This window comes from Haliotis rubra, unplaced genomic scaffold (assembly GCF_003918875.1).
Source record: "Haliotis rubra isolate DU_JTF1 unplaced genomic scaffold, ASM391887v1 Scf462, whole genome shotgun sequence".
Taxonomy (NCBI): domain Eukaryota; kingdom Metazoa; phylum Mollusca; class Gastropoda; order Lepetellida; family Haliotidae; genus Haliotis; species Haliotis rubra.
In genome coordinates, this window is record NW_025767149.1 from 157,693 (window position 1) to 183,339 (window position 25,647).

Genomic DNA, 25,647 nt, shown 5'->3' on the forward strand with positions numbered 1-25,647 from the left:
CTGTTACCTTATTCCTAATATTCTTCCGGTTTTATAAGTTATGATTTTTGTATTTGTACGTTCTATTAGATTTAATATTTTTTGGTTTTCAATATTTAACACACCATTATGTTTAATTTCACAGACATATAAGGGACATCAATTATTATTACTGAAAATGATATATTTTACCATGTTCTTAGAAATAATGATACAAAATGGCTGCCCCTATGTAGCATGGGGTGAGATCTGTTACCTTTCCTTGTTAATGGGAGTATTTCAAACAGATTTGCTTTTCAACCTGACGACTCTAGTACCATTTCATCCCGACAGCATCGAGGACAGCCTCGATCTTTGCTGTCAGTTTTCCTTATACTGTATAACACAGTTTTCCGGGCTACGATGATATTGGTTCTCATGGGGCGTAAAACAACATGCATATACTTCATTGCATGAAACTAACTTTACGGCGATTGGTCTGAAAAAAAATGGGACTTTAAGGCTTTATATTAATTAGGTTTGATTTAAGTTTTGTACTCCAGGTTCTATGTTGAATCTAATGTATCGTCAAATTACATGTTTTCGCACGTGTATTCGCGCTATAACGAGGTATACATGTTCAACATAATGTTGCATCACACACAGACATTGTAAATATTCAGATGGTGGCCCGTGTTTAACATAATTTGACTTTTATAAGTTAGTGACATGAATTACAGTTGTTCATTTAATTCGCCAGAACAGTGGATCTGTTCTAAACGTCCAAAAACATAATCATGATAATACAGGGTATGACAGGATAACCTGTTGTCCTTTCAAAAATCTCAGCAAGCAGACAATCCCAGCTGCAAATAGTGTGCACAATAGCAAACTCATATTTTTTAATGCACTAATAATGGTAAATTTAGCATCAGATTGTGCAATAAATGCATTTTTCACTGGCCTTATAAAGCTGTTATCACTTTCATTTCAGTTGACATTTTAACAGTCAGTGTCCAAACGATATCCCACGAGAGATCACAAAAGACTTTTATTGTTGGAATTTCATTCACATATATATATTGATTTGAGAGGAGCATTTTGCTTTTATTGCTTTTATTATTTTTAAGTGAACTGTTTGTGGCATATGTCATGTATGAATCATGTATGAATCATGTAGTTTTCTGGGGAAACCAGGGGTGGAAATGACCCATTGCCCGACGCCCGAGTCCAGTGGTTTTTTCTGTCTGGCAAGCAATTTTGTTTATGACACTGTACCGGTGTCAAGTTGACTTTCCAACGTTAATTATGTTGTTTATTTAAAAATTAGCAAGAAAACGGTCGGTATAGTGGACAAATTATCAGGGCAAGTGACTTTACATGTGCCACTGTACTGCAGTACACTATCAATTTTAAAGTTATTTCCACCCCTGGAAACATTCCTGCAGAAATTCTTCTTCAGTAGATTCTCGGTAAAAGCATGGGAAGCTTATATTCTCAAAACAACATGCAAATCGAAACAGTTAAGCTGTTAACCATAACACATTCTTACTTTTAGCTTTAGTTAACTAGGATGTTATGGCTTAATTTAGATGTTAAACTATCAAATAATGCCTCTTAAAATTAGCATCAAGAGATGGATATCTTTGTGATGTCATGACTATTTTTTCCTTCAGATGACGTTACGATTGCTGAAACTAAAATTTTCATCTGCTTTTAAAATCTGCTTCAGATTTGGAGATTTTCATGTGAATTTGCTGAAACGTCATACCTGATTAACAAGACAGATCAAATTTCAATCGGTATTGGAATTGCAGTTTTGAAGCACAGTGAAGCATCATAACATGGAGACTCAGTGCACTGAGATAAAACAGGCTCCTTCAGATGCCCCTGATCCCATGTGTGTCATTGAGAACACTGATGCAGGGGACGTGATGGAGGATAAACTAGATATGCATCAAACAGGTGACAATTCTTCAAACTTATCTGAAGATGGACAAACTGTTCCCATGGAGACTACAAATCCTTACAGCTACACGCAGAGGAAGGAGTTTACGTCAGAGATCTACAAAGTCGAAATTGAAAATCTGCCAAGGAATTATGGATTTGCTGTAAGTGCAAAAGGATGATTATAACTATAATTATTTCTAGGGGATGAGGGCGGCGGGGTAGTCCAGTGGTTAAAGCGTTGGCTCATCATGCCGAAGGCCTGGGTTTGATTCCCCGAATCCAGGAACTTTGCCCACAGGAACTTTGCCCACAAGGAAGTTTCCCCACAGGAACTTTGCCCACAACAAATTTTACAGGGGAGGAACTTTGCCCACAATATAAATTTTAATACTCAACCACCTCCCGAAAAGAGATGAAACATTAATTGCATTTCACCAAGGCTTCTCTGTTTGTTAGTATTTCCTTTTCTAAGTAGAATAAAAACTTACCTTACTAATCACACACTTCGTATTATATTATTTAACATTATTTATAACATCTTGTATTATTAGAATGTATTAGAATGAACAATGAAGTGCTATTCATTTTTTAGTTATTAATGTGCTGTATTGGGCTGTAGTTTAAAAAAATAATATATCATTTATATCATCTTGTATTATGTAAATATCATTGTGGGCAAGTTCCTCCCCTGTAAAAATTGTTGTGGGCAAAGTTCCTGTGGGGAAAGTTCCTTGTGGGCAAAGTTCCTATAGGCAAAGTTCAGTACACCCGATTCCCCACATGGGTATAATGTGTGAAGCCCGTTTCTGGGGTCCCTCGCCTTGATATTGCTGAAATATTGCTAGAAGCGGGTGTAAAACCATACTCACTCACTCTACAGGATGACATGACAAGTGTTCATTAATTGTTCAGTCAATCAATACACTAAAATGACCATTAAGACAAGTTTTTAAAAATTTGACAGTGACAGGCAACTTTTAATTTCTTTTCAACAGCACAACAGATAATGACAGTTTTCCTAATGTTACAATATTTTCTTTGTTTTGCAAGAATGTGAATATAGCATTGATTGGTTCTAGGACTGTAAACTATTAAATTGTCCATGGTTGCAGCATGGGGGATGAAAATTGTTTTCCAAAATTCAAGAATTATGTTGTATATTCACATTTAACATGTAATTTTTCAGGTATTCTAACATACATTTAGTATTTAGAACAATTATGTCAATGTGGTTAAACCAAGTGAAAAGTGCCTTGTATGCAAATCTGTTAAATAATATCAGGGTAGTAATGAAGATAATCTCAAAGTGAATATCTTTGATTCCAGTTTGGGAAAGTTTGCCAACACTTGCTGCAGACTTTGTGCCGAATATCGGCCCCGATAATGCCTAGATTTGTCTTATAGAGTGTGTAGTATTTAGTCCATATCATAGCTTCAGTACCAATACCTGGTCTTGAATGAATACATTTTCTTTCTTTCTTCCATTATTAATTTTTAAAAATATATCTATTTTATTGAATTGACATGCCTGCAACATGGTGATGCTTGTCATGTGTTCTGGGATGCTGTGAAGGGGCCACAGTGTATACAGAGGCCACTTTCCCTATGCTGCGTCCTGATTTATTAAGTCTCAGATTGCATCAAATGTCGTTAAAAAAAATAAGAAATTCTCAAATCAAATTAATATAGTTATATCCAATTTGTTGGCTTGGTCAGGTTAACTTCTATTTCTCTGATATGAGAACAAATAAAGAGGAAGAGGCCTTAATTTCTTTTTACATTATTAAATATAATGTTGACAGACAATGTGAAAAGGCATCTGAAATCAAGAAACTACAAACTATATAATAAAAATCTGAATTTAAACAAACAACTCTTTTTCCCCAGTATGCCTGCCAGAGGACCATAGTTTGAAATCTGAGATAAATTCCGACATTAATCTCATTAATGATACCACTACAATACTGCTCTCACACAAAAGCTCTTGTTGGACTTTCCCTGTGCACGTTGAGCTGCGATTCCAGGATGTATCTGAAATGTTTGAAGTGGTGGTTGTTTCTTGTGACTGTATTCCTATGCTGGGCTACACATATATGCATACAGGCTGTAATGTACCTCAAAATCAATTAAGTACTTAACGTAATATAAGATTTCAAAGCTTATCGTATGCACATAAATACCTTTCAGACGTCTAACATTTAATTTCCGTTTCTTATCGTGTAAATGGAAATCTATTTCGATAAATACTTGATAAGTTTCTTTTTCAAGAAACACGATTTGACACATAAGGAAACCCTGATAGTAGGAATCCCTTTGCGCTGCCGCAACAATATGCGCCACTATTTTTCGATTGGCTAAAAGCGACACTGTTCCTATTTATATCCAATCGGACCTGACATTTCGCATCACACAGTCGCCCAGTTATTTCTCACGCGTCTTCAAATACAAACACATGGTTGGAAATAGTGAGAATCGTCCAGACAAACCACATCAACTTGCTCACACACAAAAACATGTCAGTACTCCTTCAAAATTCTCAGTACACCTCCACTTGCAATATGATGTAAGTACACTCACACCCCAAAAGTTATCTGCAGCCCTGCCTATGTTTGTTGTTTTCAGCAACTGAAGAAGAGATTGTCCACAGCACTCAAGCTGAATCCCCACAAGATCAAGGCCATGCCACAAACCAACTTTGCCTTTGTTACATTTAAGTGAGAAACTTTCAGTAATATGATCATGATGATATTCAGTAATATATAATGAATTGGATGTTTATTTAGTGGAGGGGTAGCCTAGCGGTTGATGCATTTACTCATCATGGTGAAGGTCTGGGTTCGATTCCCTACATGAGCACAATGTGTGAAGGTCATTTCTGGTGTCCTCCGCTGTGATATTGTGGGAATATTGCTAAAAGAGGCAGAAAATCATGCTCACACCATTTTTATTTGTCGTGAAGTACCACCGTCCTGACAATGATTCATCATGAATAGCTGCAAGATTGCTGATGATGCATTAAACAATACAGTGGAATCTGTCAAATCCGTACTCTGTGTAATCCAGTTTTCTCCATAATCAGGAATACTCTCTGAGTCCCGGCAAAACTGTTCTTGTTTTGTCATTAAAGCATGCTTTATAATCCAGACTCTCTCAATTATGGATTATGGACTAAAATAACAGTCCCGACAATCAACTTGCTATGAGAACAATGTTGAATAAACATCTCAGTTACTTCTGTTCACAATGGTTAATTAATTCTATAAACACACATTAATTAATGTCAGTTAAATCAGTGTCAGTTTGCAGTCTTATTAATGACAGATTACTTGCTTGTTTCACATTCACTTTATAATTATCGCAGACCAACCAGCGAAACATAGGCGGACTGATTTGTCACTTGCTGACAAAGTGAAACACATATTGACGAGTCAGAGAGGTCAAAATAGAAAGATCTTGCTGAGAAATACAAAATAAGTAAACATAGTGTATTAGCTAATATAACATTACAGTCAGAGTTTTTAAAAGAACGTAAGTGAAAATAGCATAACTCATCGTGGCAGTGTCTACAGTAACGGACCAAAGTTGTCTAATCCGGACTGCTTTACAAACCAGACAAATGAGTCGGTCCCAAGCCAGTCCATAATAGACAGATTGCACTCAGTCAGTCAGTGACTCACTCACTCATGGAATAAGGTGATAGTTGAGTGTGAGTAAATGTAAGATGCGTGGTGGCGCGTGGTCCTGTACTCAAAGCTCAGGTCACAAATCGGTGAAGTTAAGCAGCGTCGAGCTCGGAGAGTCCTTGGATGGGTGACCGTGTTTGGCAGCTTGACTCCTGAGAGTTTCTAGGACTTGAGTCCTGCCCCACAACGAAGCACATGTGACACATGTGGTCTCACCTTAGGCAAGTGAGTTTGTTCAAAATTGTCTCTGTTCACCCAGCAGGAAAATGGGTACCCGGTGGAAAAAAGTCATATGACTATAACCTTCTAGCGTCTAACAGGCAGCTTGGGTTATCCGGGGTAATAATGTGATGTGCCTTGATTGTCAGCGCTATGAGCATACCTAGTGTGGAGTTTGGCGCTATATAAATGGACACATTATATTATTATTATGATTGCCCCATAGAAATGCTGAAGATCGGGATGCTGCACTAGCGGGGATTGAAGGTCACGTGTGGAAGGGCAAGGTCCTTCGTGTCAGGGTAAGTGACTGGTTCTGTGTGGTAACACTTTGTCTAGCTGGGATTCCAGAGTCTTCACTTAATGCTGTCACTCGCCGTGAATAACTGCAGAATTGCTAATGTGCCATATAGCAATACTCACTCACTCAATAAACACTGTTTCATATATGTGAGTTAGCATGGGTTTTAGCAATATTCCGGCAATATCACTAAGGGGAAACAAGAAATGGGTTTCGAGCATTGAACCCATGTGGAGAATGGAACTAGGATGTTCGACGAGACAAGCGCTTTTAACACTATAACCACTGGGAAATATCACAAATGTTGTTAGCCAGTCAGGCTAGTTTTGCCTGAACGTTACTAGCCCACATAATAATTCACTTGCCTGACATTTGAATGTAGAAACTAAGCAAAAGATTACAAAAATAAATGATAATAAGATATTGTCCACATGACACAGGTTTCCTTATAAAGCTGCTAATATGATGACCATTTTTATCAGGCCATTATCAAGTGTATAATAACTTAACAAGTCGTAGAGAGTGATATATTTACAAAATGACCCCATAAAAATTCACTAGCCAGTCAGGCCAGTGTCTGTGGATTTACTGTCCCAACTGGATTTTTACTAGCCACGGGCTACCGGGCCAGTGGCTGTTTCACACACTGCTATCCCACTGCCTCGTTGCCTTTAGGGATGGTTGGAGAGCTAAGTTGTTAACACATGGTCTTGTCATGGGACGGTGGGGTAGCCTAGTGGTTAAAGTGTTGACTCGCCAGCCGGCTAGCTCTAAAAGCTGCTGCCAGGGTTCGAATCCCCACATGGGTACAATGAGTGAAGCCCATTTCTGGTGTTCCCCGCCGTGATGTTGCTGGAATATTGCTAAAAGCGGCGTAAAACCAAACTCAGTCAGTCAGTCAGTCCAACAACATACAAATATCTGAATACATTTCTTCTTCAGAAAGCCCAGCCAGCAGCTGATCCTCTTCTGAAGAAACGGAAGTTGCAGGAAGGTCAGTTCAGCATCTTGTTTTACACTCTTACATCACTGTTACTCTGAACCCTAATACAAACATCCAGATAAGATTTGGTCTTCAGCAACCAATGCTTGTCATAAGAGGCGACTAACGGTATAGGGTGGTCAGACTCTCTGATTTGGTTGACACACATCATTGTATCCCAATTGCAAAGATCGATGCTCATGATGTTGATCACTGGATTGTCTGGTCCAGGCTCAATCATTTACAAGACCGAACCATATAGCTAGAATATTGCTGAGTGCAGTGCACCCGCCCTGAGTTCAGAATGTTGTTTTATTATAATTTCAATGTCTTTATAACTAGATTGTGGAGATTTTGGTGAATATGGTGATTCTGTGTCTGTATGGATGTTACTGTACATTGGTGTGAATCAGTTGTTATTTTTAAACCCTATTTCCAGTTATTCTGTATGCAAGTGATGTTTCAGAGCAGCAGGGAGAGAAGAAGCTACGAGTGGATAAGGAGGACGACACCCCCTCTAGTGTCAGGTAGGGACGTGTCCATATACTTGTCCATTACCCAACATTCAGTACTGTATTCAAGGAGATACTGGGTAAAGATTTTCTCAGCGACCTTGTTGTAAGAGGTGAGGATTTCATAGTAGGTTGATTGCATTGTATGGTATTATTTATCTGTAGTAACATCACCTATTCAAAGACGGATCTTAACTAAATTTCGAAGTGGCAATGTGAACATTGGAGTGATGAAACTAAAAGAGGACAGAGCACCTTAGATGACATCGATATATTGTGTACGACCTGTTTATCCCTCGAAGATGAGAGTCATATATTGTACGACTGCACCATGTTTACGGACATAAGAAAAGAACTAATTCCAAAGAAAAACGATGGACATTACATATCTATTTATTCACTCTTCAATTCTCGAAACTCGAAACCATTAATAATTTAGCTAAATATATTTTCCATGTGTTTAAACAACGAGGAGAACTGTAAACTCCAACTTACTGTCAAATTGCTTTGAATGTTTAATGAATATGTACAATGGGTCATATGGCCTTTAATATGAATAAACATACTCGAATACTTGTATCATGACATCAATCATCTGTTTGTTTGGTCCAGACTTGATTGTTTAGACAGGTGTCAGACAGCTGCAGTTTGTCAGCTTTTATCAACCAACAAACAAAACGTGAACTTCAAGCCTGATGATGTGTTTGTAATTTCAAAATTTAAAGAAATTGCATTTAAAGTGATGTACTCATTCTGCTATATTTTCTTCTCAGTCTTTGATGTCTATATGTATGTGGTAAATCAGTACTTACTGGTTATGTCAGATCACCAGGTAGACTAAACAACCAACCTTAGTTGATCGCAGACAACTTTCAAATATAACAGGTGAGGTGAAATTGGGTTTAACGTCGTGCTCGAGAATATTTCGCTCATATGACGACGTGCATGCGTGTGTATGTGTATCTGCGGCTGCTTGTACTAGCCCAGACTTAAGCTGGTTTTATAGTGCTAGCCCACTGAGATACCATGCCGCAGTGAAGCATGAATACCCCACTCAGACACATTATACTGACTCCGAGCCGACCAGTCCTTGTTGTACCCATTAATGCCGAGAGCCAGGCAGGGAGCAACAAGTACCAAATTTTAACGTCTTTTGGTATGACGAGGCCAGGGATCGAACCCGCGACCGTCCGCTCTCCGGGCGGACGCTCTAACCACTACACCACGGAGGCGGTCTTAAAATATAACAGACCTTTAAGCACTACATATAGCTTTGTAAACATGTAAACCTCATGCGTATGACCAGTGCAGATAATGGCAGTGTATTATCTACGTCCGTGTCGTGAGTTTGATTCCACTTTAGGACACACTGTGATTGGTTGGTTGTGATTTGATTGTGGCCTAGCAATAAACAGATTCGTTAGTCATCACTGGGAAATGCATTGGTATCTTTTATTTTGTGACTAAATATCATTTTGGGTCAATAATTTGAACAAGCATTTTTTGCTTGCAGACAAGTGTCTGTTGAGTGTTTACTTTTCAGGAACACGTTTACATGGAGATATTACTGCTGGCATCGGTGTGGTGTGGGCCCCAGCTTTCATTAGCTGCACACCGTCATTAAACATTTGTTTGTTATAGGCTCCTGAAGTGTGTTGTACCCTACTGGGGGGTTCCTTACGAAGAACAACTGAAGGTCAGTCAGGCGTCAACAAAAGTTCTTGTTCATGGATGTTCAGAAACAATACTCTCAAATATTCTTCCTCTTTTGCCACTGGTATATGACATTAATATGTTTCAACCATTTTGTCTTTAATGGTCAGATATTTGTCTTGTATGTGATGCTGTTTCACCACTTTGTACGTAATGTCTTCCAATTTAAATGGGGCAGTAGGGTAGCCTAGTGATTAAAACGTTCTCTCGTCATGCCGAAGACCCTTGTTCAATTCCCCACATGGGTACAATGTGTGAAGCCCATTTCTGGTGTCCCCCGCTGTGATATTGGTGGAATATTGCTAAAAGCTGTGTAAAACTACACTCACTCACTCATTTCCAATGCAAATGCCTTTTGGAGGGGTAGAAGTAATTGGCATGGTTGATGCAATAGTCTGGATAAGGTTTGAATCAGGTATATCACTCATGTATACATCTTGGCCTATCAACACCATCTTTGGTTTTACGACGCTTTTAGCAATATTTCAGCAATATCACAGTGGGGGACACCAGAAATGGGCTTCACACATCGTACCCATGTGGGGAATCGAACCTGGGTCTTCGGCATGACGAGCAAATGCTTTAACCACTAGGCTACCCCACCGCCCTCAGCAAAATGTAAATCAAATGTGAACCAAAGTGTTAAGCACAGTCTTGGTCTGTCAAAATGAAATCAGTACTAATGATTATGTTTCCAGAGGAAGCAAGCTGATATTGCAGATGTGCTAAAGTGGCTCGGCGGAAATGGAGAGACCAGAAATATATTCCGTGAACAGAGGTACCAGTAGTTAGTGTGCACAGTGTCAAGAGGCTAGTTTATTTTCAGGAGCGTAAATAATCCCCAGTATCATTTGCTTCTACTATGTGCACAGGCCAGTCTGATTTTCTAACGCACAGCAATTTGTTGTCAAGAGTTTATCCTTGGCATGTGAGAAACCTGTTGTTGGTATGAGTTTGCCCTGATTGCTTCTTGGTTTGCCCTGATTGCTTCTTGGTTTGCCCTGACTGCTTCTTGGTTTGCCCTGACTGCTTCTTGGTTTGCCCTGACTGCTTCTTGGTTTGCCCTGATTGCTTCTTGGTTTGCCTTCTTGGTTTGCCCTGATTGCTTCTTGGTTTGCCCTGATTGCTTCTTGGTTTGCCCTGATTGCTCCTTTGGTTTGCCCTGATTGCTTCTTGCCCTGATTGCTTCTTGGTTTGCCCTGATTGCTTCTTGGTTTGCCCTGATTGCTTCTTGGTTTGCCCTAATTGCTTCTTGGTTTGCCCTGACTGCTTCTTGGTTTGCCCTGATTGCTTCTTGGTTTGCAACAGTTCTCACTCGCCATGCTCTCTCGGTGCAACTAGTAGTAACAACTTGTACTACTCGCTCATATTATTTACGCAGTGTTTTGTAAGAGTGTACGGGACTGTAAGACCCATGTCAATTCTGTAGTTCCTGAGGGGAATTTATTTACCCTTAAGATGTTTTTATTTTGTTATCTTTAAACACCAACATTCAATCATCGGCAGAATGAGATGCAAAATGTTTAGCTATGATTTTTCCTGAATGGTCATAAAGGGAGATAACTTGGGATGGCTTAGTTTATGATAAAATTATCGAATTTGAGGTTTTGTTAAACGACAAGTGAAATGCAGAAACATTATATATTTTAGATATATTTATTGACACAAACAAATAAGAAATTATGGCAACAATTTTATTACTCTGTTTGTACTCAAAATTGTATATGCCAACTCTAAAATTTCGAAGCGATCAGCCATTTGGCAGCCACATTCCATCTCATGTCAAGGTCATTCGTACAACCCGTGTAGTATGTCATATGACAGATTTGACAGGGTGTACGGTTCCGTATACCCTGGCAAATCCGCCTACATGGTTTGGTATGCTTTGGCTATTGACCAATCAGAATTTGACAAATTTATCTAAAGGGTAATAATGGATGATACTGCTGTGTAATATTAGACCATGCTTGACTCACGGAAAGCAGAGAGTCATCACATTGTAAGCAGTTTCTATCAATTTCTGTTGGAGAGTAATAAACAGAATACTAAACTCGTTTCCGTGAAATACCATTTTTGTTAAACTTCGTGAAAGATTTAGTATCAAACTTGCTTTTACTCGTTTGATACCAAATCTTTTTAACTTGTTTAATAAAAATGGTATTACACAAAAGGTCGTTTAGTATCCTCTATGTAGCATATGACTTGTAGTAACAGTAGAGATCATAACAACTTTGGTTTTGTGTAGATTTTAAGTAGCATATACTTGTATCTCACAAGATTCTGGTGTCCCTCCACATGATATAGCATCATGGATTCTTCAAGTGAAGAAGACATAACGCTTTAGTGTTAATGTTAGTAGATATATTGCAGTTACTGAAAAAGAAAGCCTGGAGTTTGTGAAGAAGAAGCTAGTGGTGTTTAGATATATTGAAATAATGAAAAAAGAAGAAAGTCTTAGTGTTGGAGTTCACAGCTGGGTTCTCACAGATCAGTTTTTTTCTCTGGTAAGATGAAGTTTCTTCAGTCCTGTGTCAGACAGGGCGGTGGGGTATCGTTGAAAGTGGGCCTGAAAAGCGTTTAATTCTTAGAAGACCCGGTTACTGACTCCCCACATGGGTACAATGTGACTCATGATATATTAGTCATCACTTTGAAGCCCATTTCTGGTGCATCCCTGCAATAACAACCTGATGTTGCTGGAATATTGCTAATGAAGGAATCATTAATTGTGAGATTTCAACCAGTTCCCAACACTAGTGAGTTCACAAAGACCAAACTCGCTTCTCTGGTAAGATGAAGTTTCTTCAGTCCTTGTGTCAGACATGATGTGACACAAACAAAGGGACATCATTCTGAGGTGGACATAGATCTAGACGATTTGATTGGTCGAGAGTCTGTAACTTGCAGTAGGAATCAGGGCAAGTCCTGTGTCTTACAACACGGCTGCAACTATAGTCCGTTTGGGTTAAAATGAGAGCGACAAATGATTAAATAACTCAATATAGGGATAAGTTCACAAAACATAAATAAGACACATGGTCCTGAAACCTCTGTACCCAGCGGGATCTGAAATCTGACGTTTTTCGGTTGATCATGGAATTAAGAAACTATCATATAAACTTGAGCTATGTTCATGCTTCACACCAGGGGGTGAGAAACGGCTGGTGGAACAGTGCCTGACTAGCTGGGGTCATCTCACCTAGCTGTGCTGAGTTGCTCCTGAATGTATGATGGTGCTGTTCCACCAGCCGTTGTCACCCCCCAGTGTGAAGCGTGAAAATAGCACAATATTACATGATGGTTTCTTAAACCATTTCAGATCCTGTTGGGTAGAGGTTTCAGGACCATGTGTCTTATTTATGTTTTGTGCACTTATCCCTATTTGAGATATTTAATCATTCATCATTCTCATTTGAACCCGAATGGACTATACCTAGTTGTGTGGGATTTATCATTTAAAATGGTTACATTTAGGTTGTTGTCCCCAGCTGCAACACGGAAGACTGTTGTACCCAATGTCTTCAAATTTGGTGACAGCCTACATTGGGGATTACCCAGACACCAGTCGATTTTGGTGACCTTGACCTTATTTTCAAGGTCACCACGACACTTTGACCACTTTTGAAACTCTTGTTAACGCGTGATATCTCATGAACTGTTGTACCCAATGTCTTCAAATTTGGTAACAGCCTATGTTGGGGGATTATGCAGACACCAGTCATTTCAGGCATCTTGTATGTGACCCCCCAAAAGTAGGAAATGTGTTATAAATATTCCATTCTTTAGCGGCCGGGGACATTGCCATATCAGTGGCAAACACTTGTTCTGTCTTGCAGTTGTGTGGCATGCTACTAGTTGTTGAGAAAGCAGCTTAATGAGTATTGGGTGAATGAAGACATGGAAATTCAAAGAACTGAGTGAGTTATGTCAGCCTGATGGTCAGAAGTGGTAAACCAAAACGTTAGAAATAAAACAAAAACTCTCTCACTCTGTGAGAGGAGAAACCACGTCACTCTGTCCTTACTTTAATGTTTCAGGAAGGTGAATGATGGCCTGTGCTGTAAACTGTTTCCAATCAAGCCATCGGTGAGTTGAACAAAATACTGTATAAAATATGATAAACGTTCAAACAAGGATTAAGTATGATTACACAATGCCATTTAGAAATATGTTATATTTGGGATTACACTTTCTTAGTTAAGTACAAATTCTAGTACTTTTTTGAGTTGAGCCCCATCCAGGATTCGAACTCACACCCTCAGAGTCAGGCGTGAGGGTGTGAGTTTGAATCCCGGATGGGGCTCAACTAAAAAAAGTACTAGAATTTGTAATTTACTAAGAAAGTGTAATCCCAAATATAACATATGTTACAAGGATTAAGTACCCTCACGTGAAATGCTTTGGACCATTAGCCATTTTGTGCCCCAAACCCGCATATGACACCTGCTTGATGACATCATCAAAGTAGACATCAAAGCTTACCAAAGACATCAAACTTTTGCCACTGAAGTTATGTTTAGATTTAAGCTAATGAGGTAAGATAGTCAATAAGTAATGAAAATTAACGGAATTGTATGATTTTACTTACTGCTTCAAACCAGTGTCAGCAATTGCAAATTAAGAGGAACTAAGACACAACATATATTTGTCAAGTGAAAACACAAGTTGTCAAACTTCTTAAAATCTTATGCCAAATTTCAGAAGTTGCTCGATGTTAGATATATTGGAATATTGGACATGTTCATAAAAGAGGGACAACAGGTGTTTTTCTTCAGTCACTGTCAGTCGCATTTTGCAGAAAAATTTGAAAGTTGTCAAAATGCCAATGATAACTAACCATATATATAGCGCATCCATGATCCGAGATGATTAAACATGTTTAAAGGAGTATCCCTGAGGTGAGGTGAAATAGCGTTTACCATCGTACTTGAGAATATTTTGCTCATATGACGACGTGCATGCATGTGTATGTGTATGTGTGGCTGCTTGTACTAGCCCAGACTGAAGCTGGTTTTATAGTGCTAGCCCACTGAGATACCATGCCGCAGTGAAGCATGAATACCCCACTCAGACACATTATACTGACTCCGAAGGTCGACCAGTCCTTGTTGTACCCATTAATGCTGAGCACCAGGCAGGGACCAACAAGTACCATATTTTAAAGTCTTTTGGTATGACACGGCCGGGGATCAAACCCGCTGAATTTCCTAACTCCGAGCAGACGCTCTACACCACGGTCCCTGAGGATGAGAGAAAACATTATTCTACTGGCCCTCAGCCCAAGAAGTTTCATAACCTGTCCCTGATGTGTTCGTTTTCTAGCAAAAATGTACATTAAATGAATGTCCTGAAGGTGATTAGTTGACACATGAAGTTAGTCATGGAATTATTGCTTCTGTTACAGCCTCTGCTTCTCGGCTACAGGAACAAGTCTGAGTTCTCCATTGGGAAGGGCGTCAATGATGAAGGTAGGGTAGTGGTGCTTGAATGTTTTCTTTGTTTTTGCCACAGGAAAATCCCAGCACTATCACTGTGGATAATCAAGGGCAGAGTGACTCGTGTAGGACAAAGGCGTTTCTTTGGTACACCTTCTTTGTCTCAAGTTTTATGTTATTTTCAGCAATGTGTTACAGAAATATCCTGACAGCGAATGCCAGAAAGTGGCTTTGAAAAAAGTACCCAGGTATATTTGTTTCTTATTAAAAGCATAGAATTTCAGTTACTGTCTGAACTGAATACCATGTTGAGTGACTTCTTTGAGTGACATTTTAGAAGTTGGGAGGTACAATATAGACGTAAAACCATACTCATTCACTCTTTGTTGACAGATGCAATTGTTGGATTCCGCTTCGGTCTTTACAAAGATGGACATTGTAATGTGGGACCCCCTGACGACATCCCTATCATTCCTGACTCCATGAAGAAAGTTGTACAGGTAGGGGGGTTATGTAAGACAGGTGTAAGGAGTAAATGAGTTTAACACTTCAAGTATTTCAATTGTGTCATGTCATGCCAGCTTAATCTGAGAGTAAAACCTGAAACCTGTGAAGATCTGGGTAAGAATTTGTCTTCAGCAACCCATGCTTGTCGAAAGAGGCCACTAACAGGATTGTGACACATGTCATCATATCCCAATTGCAAAGCTTATGCTGTTGGTCACTGGATTGTCTGTTCCAGATTCAATTATGTACAGACTGCCATCATATATAGGTCCGTCTCCTATTCTCGCGGGTTTCCTATTCTCGCGGTAAACACGTTTTCTGCCGAAATCGCCGATGCGCGACACTTAGTGGTTGTTTACATCACCGACTGGTAACTAGGAAGTGGCCCAAGTCTGTGAGTGATCAAAATCTTGCAGTGTCACGAATATTGGTAAGTTTATACCTGGACATCATTACTTTTTCCGCAGAATCCGCAGAATTGCTCCTACACTCAATAACAATGGCTGGTAATGGAATTGTTTATCAATGGCGGATGGCATTGTTTCTCACCTGTGTCACAAGTGGTAATTCACCGATGGATCTGGCAGCTGATAGATGTAGATGTTAGAGGAGAAGGCCCTTCATTTAAAAACAACAAGCATGAATACGATAAGAATTGTTTGTGTTATTTTTTCAGCCGATATCCTTAAGTACCGCGAGAATAGGAAACGCCTTCCTAACTGGAATATTGCTGAGTGTGGCGTTAAACAATAAACAAGCAAACAAACAAACAAACAAAACAGTGAGGCAGTTATCAGAAGTCTACCACCTTGACATCCAAGAGGGCTGGTATGGAGCCTTCAAACCAAGAAACAAATTAGTGACAGACCAGCACTCAAACCCACGTTCATATAGTTTTAGTGTGCCCAAGGGGTGTCACTGTGTGCAGGAATCATAAATAATGTAGGTTTAGTATATGCCTCATTTTCATGGTTCAGATGACGTGATATGACTAGCGCTTCTTGTATCCTTCCCTTTTGGACTTGTGATTTGTCTGTAGACTATTATTGTTTTCATGCTTGAATTTCTAGTGTATTATATTTCCAATTTAATGTGATAAATGCACTGGCCAGATTTGCTGTTTTTGTTCACTTCATAAATTTGAAACAGCAAAACATGTGCAATGACCCTGTGAAAGGGGGTTAATTGGTCATCAGTAACTTGTCATTGTCATGGCAACTGACAGGGTTGCATGTTATGCAAGTCATTGTATACAAATTGTGAATATCGATGCCCATGATGTCTGTCACTGGATTCTCTTGTCCAGGTTTGATCATTTGCAGACTGCTGTCTGGACAAGAGAATCCAGTGATAGAGTGAAGAGATAGCTATATGCTTGAAGAGTGGTCAGTGCTGTGTATGAAACAATACAAAAAGATTGCCACTGTGTGAATATTTCAGTATAAGACTTCAAAAGTTAACTTCATTGCATCAGTAGAACTTACATCTCCTCCCTCCAGGCCTTCCAGCACTATTTGACCACAAGCCAGTACTCTGTGTTCAACCCTGAGAACCATTCCGGCCACTGGCACCAGCTGACAGTCAGAACCACGACAGGGAAGGACGTCATGGCCATTGCAGAGTTCCATCCTCAGCAACTCGCCAAGGTTTGAAGAGTTATCTCCCTTGTCATGTGCTCTCAGCTGAGTGTAAATCACATCCCTGAACAGCTACCCATGAAGATCTGGGTTAGAATTGGTCTTCAGCAAACCATGCTTGTCGTAAGAGGCGAGAAACAGGATCAGTTGGTCAGACTCGCTGACACACATCATCGTATCATAATGGCATAGATTGATGCTCATGCTGTTGATCACTAGATTGTCTGGTCCTGATTTAATTATTTACAGACTGCCGCCATATAGCTGGAATATTGCTGAGTGCAGCGTTAAGCAACCAACCAATAGCTATACTTTAAATGTGTTTGACCTAATCGTCGAATATTTGAGAGAGACACAATGTATGAATTTTCTGAGTGCATCATGATCTTATTTAGAACTTTATTGCATACTAAAGAACTAAACATTGCTTTGCACATTGAATGCAGTGTTTGACAAGATCAGGGTTAGAATTGGTCTTCAACAATCTATGGTTGTCGTCTATTCTGATAGGGTGGTCAGGCTTACTTGGTTCATGATGTCTTTGGATCCCAATTGTGTAGATCAATGCTTTAATCCATTATTTACAGACCTCAGCATCCATATCACTGGTATACTGCTGAGTGTGTCGTTAAACAATAAACAGGAAACAGTGTTAAACAAGAAACCTGAGCATTTATGGTTGTAATCCAGTGTGTTGCAACACGGAATTGATGTTGTGTTGAAAGAATGTTCCTATTTGAGATGCATGAGAAATCCAGTTGGGTAGACACCGTTATGTAGAGTTTGGAGCAAGAGTCATGTGTTTGAATCCTAGATGAATCTCATGGTTTGTCTACACCACTCCAGGGCTGCAGTACTTTTAAACCTCAAACTCAATGTCTGCGATTTAACTGAAATAATGTTGGAAGTGACTTTAAACCCAGTTCATGCTTCCCTTGTAGGAGGCATTGGAGGCAGAGAAGGAATTGATCCGAGTGTACTTTACTGAGGGAAAGGGAAGGGAGTCAGGAGTAACATCCATGTACTTCCATCAAAGCAGGGCCAGGTAAAAAGGAGATATAGAGTAACATCCATGTACTTCCATCAAAGCAGGGCCAGGTAAGAGGAGATATAGAGTAACATCCATGTACTTCCATCAAAGCAGGGCCAGGTAAGAGGAGATATAGAGTAACATCCATGTACTTCCATCAAAGCCAGGTAAGAGGAGATAAGATGTACTCTCCATCAAAGCAGGGCCATAAGAGGAGATATAGAGTAACATCCATGTACTTCCATCAAAGCAGGGCCAGGTAAGAGGAGATATAGAGTAACATCCATGTACTTCCATCAAAGCAGGGCCAGGTAAGAGGAGATATAGAGTAACATCCATGTACTTCCATCAAAGCAGGGCCAGGTAAGAGGAGATATAGAGTAACATCCATGTACTTCCATCAAAGCAGGACCAGGTAAGATGAGATATAGAGTAACATCCATGTACTTCCATCAAAGCAGGGCCACCAGGGAGATATAGAGTAACATCCATGTACTTCCATCAAAGCAGAGGTAAGAGGAGAGATAGAGTAACATCCATGTACTTCCATCAAAGCCAGTAAGAGGAGATATAGGTAAGAGGGAGATATAGAGTAACATCCATGTACTTCCATCAAAGCAGGGCCCATCCATGTACTTCCAAAGCAGGGCCAGGTAAGAGGAGATATAGAGTAACATCCATGTACTTCCATCAAAGCAGGGCCAGGTAAGAGGAGATATAGAGTAACATCCATGTACTTCCATCAAAGCAGGGCCAGGTAAGAGGAGATATAGAGTAACATCCATGTACTTCCATCAAAGCAGGACCAGGTAAGAGGAGATATAGAGTAACATCCATGTACTTCCATCAAAGCAGGGCCAGGTAAGAGGAGATATAGAGTAACATCCATGTACTTCCATCAAAGCAGGGCCAGGTAAGAGGAGATATAGAGTAACATCCATGTACTTCCATCAAAGCAGGGCCAGGTAAGAGGAGATATAGAGTAACATCCATGTACTTCCATCAAAGCACCGCCATGATATTGCTGGAATCCATGTGCTTCCATCAAAGCAAGCCAGTGAGTAAGATAGAGTAACATCCTGTACTTCCATCAGAAGCAGGGTCAGGTAAGATCATAAGCAGGATCCATGTACTTCCATCTAAGAGGAGATATAGAGTAACATCCATGTACTTCCATCAAAGCAGGACCAGGTAAGAGGAGATATAGAGTAACAACATCAGCAACATCAATAATAACAAGCAATTACCTTAGAATCTTTTTAAGTGAATGAGTTTGGTTTTTTGTCGCCCATTGAGCAATATTCCAGCAACTTCAATGCTGGGGACACCAGAAATGGGCTTCACACATTGTCCCCATATCTGGAATATTGCTGAGTGTAGCAGTAAACAACAACTAAACCAAGCCATGTGTGAAGCCAGTGTCTGGTGTCACCCCTGGGATGTTGCTGGAATATTGCTGAAGCTGTGTAATACCATTCTCACTCACTCTTAAAGAGCTTGTTATCATAAGCCTGTCAGCCGACTGAAATCACAGTCTAGTCTCCATGGGAAGTTAGCAGGGAATCTACGGAGCGCTCTTGGTTATTGCGTAAAATTGCCTTGAACAGGATGGATAAATAGAGTAACATGATTTGTGTATAGATTAAGTCTTTTAGCTATTTTAAGGTGATTGTAATCTTGATTTGTAAATATTTTTCAGAGCATCATCTGAGAAGAATGAACCATATGAGCTTGTGTTTGGTGAAACTGTGAGTATATGGGTTTATGTATGTTCCTTCACTTTCATCCATCAGAAATTCTTGTTGTGTAATGTTTCAGACTTTCAATGGTGACATGATTTTCATGGACATAAAACAAGTAAGGCCAGACCAATTGTATTTCTTGTTTTACAGATTTTTGTCCTCAGAAAACCTAAAGGCAGGAGGGAAGAAAATAAAAAATAAAAATCACCAGTCAAAGTAATATTCCTTTTGCATACTAAAAGTATTTTATTTTTGGCAAGTTATGAAGTGTATATGGGCCAAAAAACAATCAAAAATTTTTGGGGTAATTTTACATATTTTGCCAATGAAAACATGAGGATTTTATTTTTTGGAGCGTGGAAATTTTTTATTTTATTTTTTTTCTTATTCTTGAAAAAATGCGATCGGCGGATCCGTAAAACAAGAAATAAAATTGGTCTGGCCTAAAGAGAAAACATTGGGACAAGGTGTTTATGCTAAAGCATCTCTAAAATTAAGAACACCAAGACCAGAGTGTTAAAACCAGTTCACTCACTCACTCACCAACCCAAAAACCAAAACCAACTCTCCCACCCATCAACTCACTCGCTCACTCTGATATTTTTCAGCATATCTATGAAGATGTCCTGGGACTGAAGTTCAGAATTTCCCCTGATGCTTTCTTCCAAGGTTGGTTTACTCTTATGTTGTTTTTGTAATTTGTTTTAGTAGTTAAATGTTGCTGAGTGTGGCATAAAACAACAGACAAACCTACAACATAAGGGGTGGTGGGGTAGCCTAGTGGTTAAGCGTTGGCTCGTCACGCCAAAGACCAGGGTTCGATTCCCCACATGGGTACAATGTGTGAAACCCATTTCTGGTGTTCCCCGCCGTGATATTGCTGGAATATTGCTAAAAGCGGCGTTAAACCATACTCACTCACTCACTCACTCACTCACTACAACAGATGAGAATAGAGATATCTACCATGCCATTCACTCAGGTATGTTTTGGTTTCAGTGAACACTAAAGCCGCTGAGGTCTTGTACAGCCAGCTGGGCGAATGGTGTGGCCTCACCCCGTCAACAACTGTCCTGGATATATGCTGTGGGACAGGGACAATAGGTCTCACCCTGGCTAAGGTAGGACACAGGGATAAGGTAGGACACAGGACAACAGGTCTCACCCTGGCTAAGGTAGGGACACGGACTATAGGTCTCACCCTGGCTAAGGTAGGACACGGACTATAAGTCTCACCCTGGCTAAGGTAGGACACAGGGACAATAGGTCTCACCCTGGCTAAGGTAGGACACAGGGACTATAGGTCTCACCCGCTAAGGTAGGACACGGACTATAGGTCTCACCCTCACTAAGGTAGAACATGTAGATCTAACCCTGGCTAAGCCTGTAGGTCTCACTTGGTAGGACACCAGTCTCACTCTAGCTAAGGTAGTGTGGAGATTAACATGTAATTTAGGGCATGCTAAGATCAGGCTATGCCAAGATCACTATTTAACTCAGGTAGTACTAAGATCACTGTTTTACTCAGGTAGTACTTTTTTAACTCAGGTAGTACTAAGATCACTATTTAACTCAGATAGTGCCAAGATCACTATTTAAATCCGGTAGTACTAAGATCACTGGTTTGCTTAGGAAGAGCTAAGATCACTGTATGACTCAGGGAGTCCTAAGATCACTGTATAACATGGGCAGCAGGTCTGATCCCAGTCCATGTGTTCCAGAGAGTGGAGAAGGTGCTCGGGGTGGAGATGTGTCAGCAGGCTGTCGAAGATGCCAAGGAAAATGCAAAGTTAAATGGTCAGTATGAGGTCACGTCGCTCTTTTCTTCACTTGAACTAAATATTACCAGAGCTGCCTGAAGAACAGTTCACAGCCAGATATCCATAGTCACATCCTTGTTTATGAGAAGTCCATTGATGGTGTTCCACACTGTCATGGGCTATGTGGAGAGTCTCGCTGAGTGCATGCTTGTTGTAAGAGGCAGCTAAGTGAACCAGGTGTCAGGCTTAATGATATGGTTGCTTATCTGCAGTCAAATATCATTGGGTAAAATCAACCACCTCCGTGGTGTAGTGGTTAGAGCCTTACCGAGAGCGGAAGGTCGCTGGTTCGAACCCGGTCGCGTCATACCAAAAGAGCGTTAAAATATGGTACTTGTTGGTCCCTGGCTGGTGCTCGCCATTAATGGGTACAATGGGTCGGCTCGGAGTCAGTATAATGTGTCTGAGTGGGGTGTTCATGCTTCACTGCGGCATGGTATCTCAGTGAGCTAGCACTATAAAACAAGCTTGGGCTAGTACAAGCAGCCGCACATACACATACACACGCATGCACGTCATCATATGAGCGAAATATTCTCAAGTACGACGTAAAACCCAATTTCACCTCACCTCACCTCCTTTACAGGCTGCACACATACTCAATGCAGCTTTACGAAAACGAACAGCATGATGGCTGAAGATATGTATAAAAAACAGCTTCACTTACTTGAGTACCAGACTCGTGAAGACCCGGGTTAGAACTGGTCTTCATCAACCCATTCTTGTCTTACAGGTGGCTAATGAGATCAGGTGGTCACACTCGCTGACTTGGTTGAGACATGCCATCGCATCCCAATTGTGTAGATCGATGGTCATGATGTTGATCACTGAATTGTCTGGTCCAGACTTGATTATTTACCGCAGCCATATAGCTGGGATATTGCTGAGAGTGGCATTAAACAACAACGCAACCACTAACCAACCACTTCAGTGTTGACTTTGTAGACTGTCAACTCCTAAATACTCATGTACAGGGGTGGAAAGAACCCATTGCCCGACGTCCGAGTCCAGTGTTTTTTACTGTTGCCCAAGCAAATTTGTATATCACACTGTACCGGTGTCCAGTTGACTTTCCAACGTTAATTATGTTGTTTATGTAAAAAATCAACAAGAAAACGGACGGTATAGTGGAAAACTTACTTAGTGATTTTACCACCCCTGTACATGCAATTTTAAAGTTGTTTCCAGCCTTTATTTGGATGAAGATGAAATTATGAGGCCTGATGGCTTATCAGATTGTGTTGCTGAGTATAATCGTGTTGTCATCGCCAGGTGTGACCAATGTGAGGTACTACTGCGGCAAGGCAGAGGACGTCATCAGTCACATGACGTCATCGTTGTGGTCAAAAGACGTTGTAGCCATTGTAGACCCACCAAGAGCTGGGTTACGTAAGTTGAAAATTCTGTAAAATATGACCAGCCCTGCATCATGGAAAGATGTGTGTTGCTTTGAATTCAGCGATTTGTTCTGAAATAATTCTTTTTTAATGACATTCATTTGGTGGAAGTCATGCAGTACTATGACATCGCAAAACAAGCTTACAATCCAGTGACATAATACTTAAAGAACTATATATAACTCTGTCCAATCCATGTTTTTGTGTTATATACTTGACTTTCAATTTATCATTCTCTTCTGCATCGCTTCTGTTTGGAAATATAGGGACTTAAAATATGTCACAAGTTGTGCAGTGAACAGAAAACATTCTTTACCATATGTGTTCCTCCCAACAGATAGCTACCTGTTAAGATCAGCGTTAACCAGGGATCTTCAGTAACCCATGTCATAAAAGGCTGAAACGAATCGTGGTGGTCAGGCTGCCACCATACAGCTGGATTGCTGACTTGGTTGACAATCAACAGACGCCATCGTATCCAGAAACCATGCTGTTTGAACTAGATGCTCACTGATGTTAGATCCATAAGCTGGAATTGTCTGGTATTATTAACCAGATCTCGATTATTTACAGTCCGCCACCATATAGCTGGAATATTGCTGCATGCTTCGTTAAACTAAACTCACTCACTCAACAGACAGCTTACATACACCTAACATTCTGCATCATTGAGCAGAAACCTTTAATCATGGTTTGAATAAATGTTAGAATTGATTATGTTTCTATTTTTCAATGGCATACAACTGCTTGTGGAGTTATATAAAGTGGTTAACATCTTAAGCTTTCATCACCCACAACTGAAATAATGCATTGCATGTAACCCACAGCATTGTGATCTTTTTTTGTGTAATTTTGTCTAAATTCAAATCATATTTTGCAACTGAAGTATAATTAAGTATCAGTTCAAGTTACATCTGCTGATTAAATTCATTCATAGTGGATGAAGCGGCTGATTGTTTCTGCATTTGAATCTTGTCTGTTGTTCATGCTATCAACCACTGTAAATGAATCGTGTATTTTCAGACAAGAAGGTTATCAAGGCTCTCCGAGGGTGTCACAAGCTGAAGAGGCTCATCTATGTTGCATGCAACGCCAAGTCTGCCAAAACAAACTTTATTGAGTAAGTATCATCACTGATGTATTAGGCAGTGAGACACAGGTGGCCCAGAGCCTGTGCAGTGCTGTATCAGTCTAAAAATATATCAGTCTGAATCCAGATTTGCCATGATCATATTTCAAGCTTTGTCAACACTGTTCCTCTACTCGAAGGTTTAACCAAAGTATTTCAAAGGCCTCCGTCACCTTGGGTTTTCTTTCCACATGAAGCACACTTTAAATATAACTGAAATACTGTTGGAAGGGATGTTAAACTAAACTCTCCGGTCAGTCCAGGAATCCTCATTGTCACTAAAGGATTGGTGGCTGCCATGGTCAGTTGTCTGACTTACCAGAATTTGCTATGCAGAGTAGCCTCCCTTGGGCATGCCAGAATCCTATGACAGTTGATTTGCACTGATATTGCTTATACTGGGATGTCTTGTCCAGACTACATTGATCACAGGTTGAGCAAAGAGTTGGAATATAAGTTGCATGCTTCTCTAGTAGGTAATACAATATTTTTGTAGCAATATCCCTCAATGAAATTTAAAGGGGAGTATTTAAAGCAATACTCAGTTGGTAGGTCTTTCACAAGCTTGTAAACAATAGAGTCATCCCAGTGAGTAAAGGGTGACACAGAAACTTGTTAAAGCGGGACTGACCAATGAAATTAAAGTATTTGACATGAAGGTAAAACCATATTGCTTGTTGACGCATTATACAGTAAATAAAAAGATGTTCAGAGGTCCTGCTGTTGTTGATTTGCCCTGATACTTCTCATTGCACTCCCTGGGATGACTACATTGTTTACAAGCTTGTGAAAGACCTAGCGAATGAGTATTACTTTAAATACTCCCCTTTAAATTCCATTGAGGGATATTGCATCACATTTGGACACTGATAACCTTTTTCTCACCATCTGCATTCACATTCCAGTCTCATTCGCATGGAGAGCAACAAGCATCGAGGAGGGCCCTTCCTGCCGGTCAAGGCCATACCTGTTGACCTGTTCCCCCAGACTCCCCACTGTGAACTCATCATACTGTTTGAGAGGGACATGGACAACAGCAGCAACAAGACTGACCAACAGACTAGGACAGAGATGGGGGATGACACTTCAAGTCAGGCTCGGAGTGCCCCAGTTAGTGCCCCAGACGCTGCTTCGAGTCAGACAGGCAGTGGGCTCCCAGACACTGCTTCGAGTCGGACAGACAGTGCCCAAGACACTGCATCGAGTCGGACAGACAGTGCCCAAGACACTGCTTCGAGTCGGACAGACAGTGCCCAAGACACTGCTTCGAGTCGGACAGACAGTGCCCAAGACACTGCTTCGAGTCGGACAGACAGTGCCCCAGACACTGCTTCGAGTCGGACAGACAGTGTCTAAGACACTGCTTCAGGTCATTCTCAGTCTGCCGCAGACACTGCCTCGAGTCTGACCGACAATGTTAAGCACACTGAATTTGCCCAAGATGATGAGGTTTCCAAAGATGAGACGGAAGGGGAGGGCAAACCTTCAGTCAGTGATGAACTGAAGGAGGACAGTGCTGGAATGGGTTCAAACAAATGATTGAAGTAGAAACAGGGAAAAATGTTTTATTATATTCACAGATATGCCTTGTAAGATGATATTCATCTTTTGTAATAAATATTTCAAGGTAAA

General features: G+C 40.3%; 1 protein-coding gene across 3 annotated transcripts; it reads left to right on the forward strand.

The window, feature by feature from the left end:
- The first annotated feature begins 189 nt into the window (after positions 1–189).
- Positions 190–25,647, forward strand: LOC124290324 (tRNA (uracil-5-)-methyltransferase homolog A-like). 3 transcript variants are annotated; one of them, XM_046727033.1, is made up of 20 exons: positions 190–221; positions 1,691–2,069; positions 4,531–4,622; positions 6,037–6,112; positions 7,054–7,105; positions 7,560–7,620; positions 9,247–9,301; positions 10,017–10,096; positions 13,356–13,404; positions 14,723–14,786; positions 15,147–15,253; positions 16,760–16,906; positions 17,839–17,942; positions 19,627–19,675; positions 20,278–20,338; positions 20,669–20,790; positions 21,391–21,466; positions 22,762–22,878; positions 23,910–24,006; positions 24,921–25,647. In XM_046727033.1, the coding sequence occupies exons 2-20, from the start codon at positions 1,803–1,805 to the stop codon at positions 25,369–25,371; spliced, it is 2,127 nt and encodes a 708-aa protein (XP_046582989.1). In that variant the 5' UTR covers positions 190–221; positions 1,691–1,802; the 3' UTR covers positions 25,372–25,647. The 3 variants fall into 3 exon arrangements, with proteins under 3 accessions (XP_046582989.1, XP_046582988.1, XP_046582990.1); XM_046727032.1 differs by lacking the exon at positions 190–221 and adding an exon at positions 228–338; XM_046727034.1 differs by lacking the exon at positions 190–221 and adding an exon at positions 388–588.

What these genes read in the sequence shown, in the direction of transcription:
- LOC124290324 (XM_046727033.1), top strand. Translation starts at nt 1,803, where the DNA reads ATGGAGACTCAGTGCACTGAGATAAAACAGGCTCCTTCAGATGCCCCT. An exon ending in CAAGGAATTATGGATTTGCT is followed by an intron (nt 2,070 to 4,530) that starts GTAAGTGCAAAA and finishes TGTTGTTTTCAG; the next exon opens with CAACTGAAGAAGAGATTGTC. An exon ending in CTTACGAAGAACAACTGAAG is followed by an intron (nt 9,302 to 10,016) that starts GTCAGTCAGGCG and finishes TTATGTTTCCAG; the next exon opens with AGGAAGCAAGCTGATATTGC.